The sequence below is a fragment of the Petromyzon marinus genome, unplaced genomic scaffold (assembly GCF_048934315.1).
Source record: "Petromyzon marinus isolate PM22_M1 ecotype Great Lakes invasive population unplaced genomic scaffold, UKy_Petmar_22M1.pri1.0 PM_G_Scaffold_202, whole genome shotgun sequence".
Lineage (NCBI taxonomy): Eukaryota > Metazoa > Chordata > Hyperoartia > Petromyzontiformes > Petromyzontidae > Petromyzon > Petromyzon marinus.
In genome coordinates, this window is record NW_027422765.1 from 151,188 (window position 1) to 160,384 (window position 9,197).

Sequence of the window (9,197 nt, forward strand, 5' to 3'; positions counted from 1 at the left end):
TTCTCCAAGACAGAGGTTCTTTGTAAGCCATCTGGCTACCATGAGAGATTCGTTCATGAGGCTATCCACATATACAAACACAGAGACAATTTCAACCGGGAAGATGGATTCTGGCTTAGCAATCATTGGAAAGATTTGATAAACCATTTCGGGTCTTAATTGATTGTTCACGCTTACAGTGGCTTTCAGACTGCATTCCATTATTTTCGTCTCCCCCCTCCTCTATTCCGAACATAGATGGACTCGTCCATCTGAATAAACTGCTAAATCGCTCTCCGTGGTGCTAACGTTAAAAAAACCCGCCACTTTTTTCAAAATTTCTTGCTGTGGTTTTCACACCTGATGACGATTGCTTGTGTTACAGTCGAAACGTCGTGAGAATTGTATTGTTTTATATTTTTATTATTTTATTGTTTCCCTTCTACGTGGTGGTGACTTTACCGAAAAAAACAAGAACATGAATTCCTCGCAGTCACAAAAGCTTTAAATCAACATTTATTTTTACTTCGTTAACACCTTTCACTTTCGCACGCCGCTAATTTTTCGCGACAAGAGGTTTCATCACCACAGGTTACACGTGCAGTGGGTCCAAGACGAGGCGAGACGGTTCGCTGGAGGCAACACGTTTATTCAACAAGGGAACCACAGCACAGAGGGGTGACGACCCCTCACAGCCGATAACCTCAGGAGGCAGTCCCTCCACACTGCGGTGCCCTTACTCTGGTTCTAGTGCTAACCCTACACTGGTTATGTCTGAACCCGACCCTAGCCAGGGTCACTGGGCTCTTCGCTTCAGGGTCTTCAGGGTAGCGCTCAGAGTCTTCTTCAGAGCTTCAGGTGGACGAGGACCGCCAAACCCGTTCAGGGGTCCGGCTTTTATCCCCGTTCCAGGGTCTCTCCGCCCCTGGCCAAGCCTTCTGGAACTCTCTAGGGGGCCCTGGAACATCCCCCAGCCCCCCCTTCTTGGGGTCTGGGGGCCCTGTTCGTCACACCTGGTCTGTACACCACCCCCTGTTGACACATGTCCGCTATTACAGGTCAGCTCCCGTGGTAATATGTGTACAGCCCAACAATGGCGCTACATCATCCCCCCCCCCCCTTGTAGCATCCAGGCGTCTGCTACGTTCACAGGAAGCCCTAGACGCATGCACGAATATGCTCAAGGTGCCATGTCATACGTTCGAGCGTATGGATGTCCCCGACTTATTTATTACCTTTACATGTAATCCAACTTGGCCTCAGATAAAACCAAAAAATAAATAACTTTCATTCGGCCAGACACCCAGCCGTCGATACGACTTCACAGCTAGGGTGTTCAGACAAAAGCAAGTCAAATTCATCGAGAGCATTCACTGAGAGTCGTGTTTTTTGGAGAAACAAGATGCTGGATGTACTCAACTGAGTGGCAGAAGCGAGGACTTCCACATCATAGGGGTTTCCCCTTTTTTTCTGGCAACAAAACTGAAACCTTTTGGCGTCCTCTGGTCGAGCACCAATTGGGTCGAGGCTCTCAAGAAAGCCGTCCCTTGGTGTGGTCCAATCGGTTTCAAGGACAATGCCACATATATTATCATAGTGCGTGTGTTTTGTTTGCATTTTGATGCAGGTATTGTGGTTAATGCTGTAACATGAATCCTTGTAAAAAGGTTTCAGTTTTGTTGCCAGAAAAAAGTGGAAAAACCCCTATTATTATATTTTGGTACTGCCAAAGGAGGTCTAATGATGTAGATGACTACCCCACGCTCATATTTTAATCTGGCTGAAATCAAAAAATCATCCAATCCAAATCGAGTTTCCAAATCCAGAGGAAGACCCAAAATCTGTTTGCAGTAGTGACCGCAAATATGATTCATGGGCCATGCGGAAACCTTAATGTCAATGCAGCAGCATGTATGAAGGACATAGAGAGTAGCAAGAAATATCCGAGACAATTTATTAAAGACACACAAACTGGAGATGATGGATATCCTCGCTATAGAAGGCGAGCTCCAGCAGACGGTGGATACACAGCAAGACTGAAGATTAGAGGCAACGCGGAAATCGAAATGGACAACAGGTGGGTTGTTCCGTATTCTCCGCTTCTTTCTAAAATCTTTGAGGCATAGATGTGTTAACCACGCTCCACCTCCTCCAGTCAGTGTGTGTATCATGGTGTGTGTGTCAGTGTGTGTGTCAGTGTGTGTGTGTGTCAGTGTGTGAGTGTGTGTGTGTGTCAGTGTGTGTGTCAGTGTGTGTGTCAGTGTGTGTCTGAGTGACTGAGTGTCTAAGTGAGTGACTGACTGCCTGAGTGAGTGACTGAGTGTCTGAGTACGTGTCTGAGTGACTGAGTGTCTGAGTGACTGAGTGTCTGAGTGAGTAACTGAGTGACTGAGTGAGTGTCTGAGTAAGTGTCTGAGTGAGTGACTGAGTGTCTGAGTACGTGTCTGAGTGACTGAGTGTCTGAGTGACTGAATGTCTGAGTGAGTGACTGAGTGACTGTCTGAGTGAGTGTCTGAGTGAGTGACTGAGTGTCCGAGCGAGTGAGCGAGTGAGCCACTCCCAACGCCCTCACCCGCTGCCCTGGAGTCTCCTCACCCTCCTCCTCACCACCCTACACCTCACCACCCAGCCCCTCCTCACCACCCTACACCTCACCACCCAGCCCCTCCTCACCACCCTACACCTCACCACCCAGCCCCTCCTCACCACCCTACACCTCACCACCCAGCCCCTCCTCACCACCCTACACCTCACCACCCAGCCCCTCCTCACCACCCTACACCTCATCTGCTCCTCCTCACCCTGCATCTCCCCTCCAGCTGGGGTATCTCAGCCATGATGTCGTCTATCTGCTTGAGAATCCGGCACTCCTCCACCCTCTTGAGACTCGCCACCCTCTCCTCCTCCTCCTCCACCTCGTCGCCCGACTTGCAGTCGCCATCATCGGCTGCACTGCGTGATCTCCGTAGTCCCCTCCTCGTCCTCTTCTTCTTCCTCCTCCTCCTCGTCTTCCTCTCCTCCTCCTCCTCGTTCTCCTCCTCCTCGTTGTCCGCCACCTCCCCATCGTCTCGTGCTCTGTCGACGCTCGGCTGCAGGCGGCTGGTGCAAAACTTCAGCAGCAGCCTGCGGATGCCCCCCGTAGACTCCACCACATCCTCCTCCTCGTTCCTCCGCTCCTTCACCTCGCCCCCCTCCACCACCTCCTCCTCGTCCCTCCGCTCCTTCACCTCGTCACCCTCCACCACCTCCTCCTCCTCGTCCCTCCGCTCCTTCACCTCGTTACCCTCCACCACCTCCTCCTCCTCGCCCCTCCGCTCCTTCGCCTCGTCACCCTCCACCACCTCCTCCGGCGATGAAGACGACGACGACGACGATGCGTCCGAGAACGACCAACAGCTGGGCGACGATGACGACGCTCTCTGCTGCCGGTATTGTTGCTGAATTTGTCTCCGTCGCTGCCGCTGCTTCTCCAGGGCGCAACCCCGGCGCCTCCCGGTGGGCGGTGGTGGCGGCTCAGCCAGCGGCCACGGCATCAGCGAGAAGAAGTGGAGCGTCGCCCCACGTGGGGCCGAGCGCGGAGGAGGCGGAGGAGGCGGAGGAGCGTGGCAGGTAGAGGAGCGCGGGCAGGGATCGGGATTCGGTCCCGCCGGACAATCCGCCGCCACCGCCGCCTCCCGCCGCTTGCTTAGTGGCGACTGCCCGGTCAAAACCTCCTCCTCCTCTTCCTCCTCCGCCTTCATCGCCGCCTCGGCCTCCTCTTCCCCTCCTTCTCCTCTCGCTCCACCTCCTCCTCCGCCCCTCCTGCTGCTCGCCCTCCTGCCCACGCCCTGCCACCAAAAGTCGAAGTGTCTCTTCCACGCCGCACGCGGTCCAAACGCGGCCTCCCTGCGTCTCTCCGCCTCCTCCTCCGCCTCCTCCTCGCCCGCTGCCTCGTCAGCGCCAAGCGCCGGCCCCGACTCTCCGCCGCCGTCTCCGCGCTCCGGGGCGACCCTCGGGCCGATTCCCGGCGTCGGCGTCGTCCGGGCGCCGCCGCTGCCGCCGCCGCCGCCACGGGAGCTCTCCTGGGGGGGCGCCGCCGCCGCCGGAGTCTCCCGGCAGCGGCGCCCCCCCTCGAGAGCCCGGAACGTCACGGGGCGACGAAGATGACGGTCGCGGCGGGGAGGCCCCGGCGCGGGCCCCGGCCCCCTGGCGTCGTCGTCGTGGAGCGGGCGAGCGACCTTGGAGGGCGCCGCGTGGGACTCGGCTCCTCCTCCTCCGGCGTCGTCCACGGAGCGCTTGGGCACCCGGATGGGCCAGGAGGAGCGAGCCCTCACGGAGGGGGCGGCCGTGGCCATGGCCGGGGCCGGGGCCCGGGCCGGGGGAGGCCGTCTGGGAGGCCACTGGTGAGGGGGGAGGGCCGGAGGAGAGGGAGGAGACGCGGGATCAGATTCCAGCATTCAGCACGCAAACGTCCTGGTAGTGGTGGTGGTATTGGTGGTAGCGGTGGTGGTCAGTGATTGTAGTGATGTTGGTAATGGTGGTGGTGATGGTAGTGATTGTAGTGTACGGTAGTAGTGGTGGTGGTGGTATTGGTGGTAGTGATGGTAGTGTATGGTAGTAGTGGTGGTGGTGGAAGTGGCGGTAGAAGTGGTGGTGGTGATGGTGCTAGTGGCGGTGGTAGTAGTGGTGGTGTAATGGTGGTGGTAGTGTTGCTGGTAGTAGTGGTGGTAATGGTGGTGGTGGTGGTAGTGATGGTAGTGTATGGTAGTAGTGGTGGTAATGGTGGAAGTGGTGGAAGTGGTGGTGGTAATGGTGCTAGTGGTGGTGGTAGTAGTGGTGGTGTAATGGTGGTGGTAGTGTTGGTGGTAGTAGTGGTGGTAATGGTGGTGGTGTCCGGCAAAACAACCCCCTACCTCCTTGTGGTGCCGGACGGGCAACGCTGCCGTGGGCAGTGCCGGGGGGGAGGGCCAATTCGGATTGGCCTTTCCCCTCATGGCGTTTGTAACCACCACAGTGGCTAAGTGGGGGCTCTGGACAGGTGTGAGGGGCTGGTAACCCCTCCACCTCCAATTAATTACCGCTAAACCACGACCACAACATTTTATAAATAAGCTTGTGCCGGACGCCCCGGGGGGACAGGCGTCTATGACGTCTCCTGACCAAACCCCATTTGGCGGAGCCAGGAGACTGAATCCTTCCCCTCGGGGCTCCTCCAAAAACAACAAAAAACCACTACGTGTGGCCACGTGGAATGTTCGAACGCTCACTGCGGAGGAGAGGCTGCCACTCCTCTGTCAAAAGCTGGACCGGTACCGCCTGGATCTCTGTGGTAATAAGGAGGTCCTGTGGACCGGCTCTGGCTCCTGCCACCATGAGGGGTGGACAGTCCTCTACACGGGGCAGGAGACTGCCAAACAACAGGGTGTGGCTCTTTTTCTGAATAAAAGAATGAAGGGGTGTGGGAGCATGGTGATGAGGTGTGGGAAGCTGTAAGCCCCAGGCTACTTTGGGCTCGCCTTCCCATCAACCACAGGTGAGGAGTGGTGGTCATGGTAACTTATGCCCCCACCAAAGACGAACATCCGTGGAGGGATGGAAGCAAGGCCAATGAGTCAAATGCCTTCTATGACCTCCTGTCACAGGTGCTGGCTAAAGTGGCCCCTCGGGATAGAGTCATCTTGTTGGGTGACTTCAATGCCTGAGTTGGTCATGATGCTGGCACCTGGTCTGGAGTAATTGGAAGGCATCGGGCAGACCAGCTCAATAACAACGGCAGGAGGCTGCTTAATTTTTGTGCAGCCCATGGGCTTGTAATTACCAACACGCTGTTCCGGCATCGGCGCATCCACACCACATCATGGATGCATGCCGGGTCCAAGCAAGATCATCTGCTGGACTACATAGTGATGGAGCAGCGAATGCGGGCCCATGTCCTTGACACCAGGACCTACCGTGGAGCTGATCTGCCCACTGACCATCGACTTGTCATCTGTAAGATGCACCTGCAATTCTTCCACTCCGGTGGTGGGTGTACACCCAGGACCCCATTCAAACCCTTAGTGGCATGGTCTCAGCTAGCTGATGAAAGTTACAAACGAGAATTTCATCATCGCTTGCGGCTGGGATTGGCATTGTCCCCCACTCCTCTTGATGTCGAGGGGAAATGGGCGAGGTTTAGGACTGTAGCTCATGTAGCTGCAATGGCTGCTTTGGGTACACGGTCCAGACCTCCCCAGAGACCCTGGCTGACAGGAGGTGTTCAAGCCGGCTGAGAAAAATCGACAGGCCCACTCTCATCGGCTACAGCATCCCACGTCGGAGAATGAGGAGGCTTACCGCAGCCTTCGCTCGGAGGTTCGGAGAGCCGTGAGGCACTGCAAGAATGGGTGGTGGTCGCGGGTTGCTGAGGAGATGGAGTCTCCCTCAGTGGCCCACGATCACAAACCACTCTTTAATTCCATCAAAAAAGTAACCTGCAGCGCCACACCTATTACCATCATTAGGGGAAAGAACGGTGATCCAATATCCGACCCCCAGGAACAGGTTTGCAGATTTTCTGAGCATTCCTGAAGTCCTGGGGAAGGGGAAATCCCTCAGCCAGGAAAACAACGTGGGACAAAGTGGGGATGACCCTACTGAGGCTGCGGTGCCTCAAATATTGGAGGAAGTCACCCCCTGTGAGTGGCTGGCTGAGGTGCCATCCGTTGAGGACAGCAAGTTGCACAGTAGGGGGCACAGGTGGTGCATCAGCCAGTCGTCTCAGTCAGTCGACCTGTCGCATCTGGGTCTGCCCCGTGACCTCCTGCCAGCGGGCGTTCGACAATTCACGTGGCCTCAAGGTGCACATCGCCTGGCACAAGCGTCGTGGTGATGTCACCGCCACTTAGTGGCGAACTGCGGTTGTTGTTGTTGTTGATAGTGGAGCTGCTGGTAGTATATTTGGAGTGTGCGTGTCTCTGCCTCGTGGTTGCATGGATGTTTCTGGTTCCTCCGGTTTCCCCCCCTCCAGATTTAGAATTAACATCACGCATGTAAAATATTTAACTGCGATACATTTCCACACGATGAAGTCACTTTGTGTTGAGCTTTTATTCGTGATGGCCAGGTCGCTTGTGAAAAAAAGCTACATAGCTCAGTGGGTCTTACCTTGTACAATAAAATAGAAAAACTAGTTTATAGTTTAAGAGAGATGAGTTGGATCTGTCACGTGGGTTATTTAAAAAAAGAGGTCATTCATTTCATCAGGTTATGCGCACAGATTACAAAAACATTTGGAGGGGAAAAAAACATGCTGGCCGTTATGTGACTTCACCGAAAAAGCCAAAGAGTACGTTATGGTCAAGTTTTATTAAAACATTTTTTGTTTAGGATATTTGCTCTTAATGTGCTTACTTTCCCCCAGCACATTCACTGCATTGTCTTGGTGAATGCGAGGCATCGCGTGGTCATAACCCACCGGGATATTTTCCCCTTACGCGTCAAGAGATTGACATTCTCAATGGAAATCATTTCAGGTATTCACTGAAAGTGTCAGAGATGAATTTTCAGGATAAAACTGAACATTCGTGCTAAAGATTGGTGCCATATTGTACTATTATAATTGTGCAAAATGCAACCAGAACACAATTAGCACGGTTAGCTACGTACCGCTACAGTCTACATTATAGACTGTCAGTACACTCACTCAGCTTAATAACCAGGCTACATTCTACATTATAGACTGTCAGTACACTCACCATACTTAATAACCATTGCTACAGTCTACATTATAGACTGTAGTACACTCACCATACTTAATAACCAGGCTACAGTCTACATTATAGACTGTCAGTACACTCACCATACTTAATAACCATTACTAGTCTACATTATAGACTGTCAGTACACTCACCATACTTAATAACCATTACTACAGTCTACATTATAGACTGTCAGTAAACTCACCATACTTAATAACCAGGCTACAGTCTACATTATAGACTGTCAGTACACTCACTCAGGTTAATAACCATTACTAGTCTACATTATAGACTGTCAGTACACTCACTCAGCTTAATAACCATTGCTACAGCCTACATTATAGACTGTCAGTACACTCACTCAGGTCAATAACCATTACTAGTCTACATTATAGACTGTCAGTACACTCACTCAGCTTAATAACCATTGCTACAGTCTACATTATAGACTGTCAGTACACTCACTCAGGTTAATAACCATTACTACAGTCTACATTATAGACTGTCAGTACACTCACCATACTTAATAACCATTACTACAGTCAACATTATAGACTGTCAGTACACTCACCATACTTAATAACCAGGCTACAGTCTACATTATAGACTGTCAGTACACTCACCATACTTAATAACCAGGCTACAGTCTACATTATAGACTGTCAGTACACTCACCATACTTAATAACCAGGCTACAGTCTACATTATAGGCTGTCAGTACACTCACCATACTTAATAACCAGGCTACAGTCTACATTATAGACTGTCAGTACACTCACCATACTTAATAACCAGGCTACAGTCTACATTATAGACTGTCAGTACACTCACCATACTTAATAACCAGGCTACAGTCTACATTATAGACTGTCAGTACACTCACCATACTTAATAACCATTACTACAGTCTACATTATAGATTGTCAGTACACTCACCATACTTAATAACCATTACTACAGTCTACATTATAGACTGTCAGTACACTCACCAAACTTAATAACCATTACTACAGTCTGCATTATAGACTGTCAGTACACTCACCATACTTAATAACCATTACTACAGTCTACATTATAGACTGTCAGTACACTCACTCAGCTTAATAACCAGGCTACAGTCTACATTATAGACTGTCAGTACACTTACCATACTTAATAACCAGGCTACATTATTATTCACAAATTAAATCGTTTGTATTTTGTCAATGTCCATAGACTCAGCACCGCGCCCATTGACCCAACACTGCCCATAAATTTAACAGTGCATTTGTAAACTATCTGCGAATCACGGGCTGGACATTTGAGGCCACTTTTTACCTCACGTTTTCCCTCACGAGAGGCGATCTCGCACCCCTGGGGGGTCGTCATCGTCGTCAATTTCTGCTCCAAAATAAAAAAAATTCAAAACCGCACCTCACGACTTTCAAAACGGCGCCTGGCCGAGGGAAAGGAGTCACAAAACATTTGGCGGGAAAAAAAATCTCGCGTCACGTGGCTAGG

General features: G+C 51.9%; 1 protein-coding gene across 1 annotated transcript in view; it reads right to left on the reverse strand.

Annotated features, from left to right (window-relative positions):
* Positions 1–9,160, reverse strand: part of LOC142912458 (uncharacterized) — a 42,822-nt gene extending 33,662 nt beyond the window's left edge. Inside the window, exons 1-2 of the mRNA XM_076060656.1 lie at positions 9,015–9,160; positions 3,215–4,358 (exon numbers count right to left, since the gene is read on the reverse strand). Of these exons, the coding sequence (XP_075916771.1) occupies positions 3,215–4,358; positions 9,015–9,065 (1,195 nt within the window). The 5' untranslated portion in view covers positions 9,066–9,160. The remainder of the gene's footprint in view (positions 1–3,214; positions 4,359–9,014) is intronic.
* Positions 9,161–9,197: the final 37 nt, after the last annotated feature.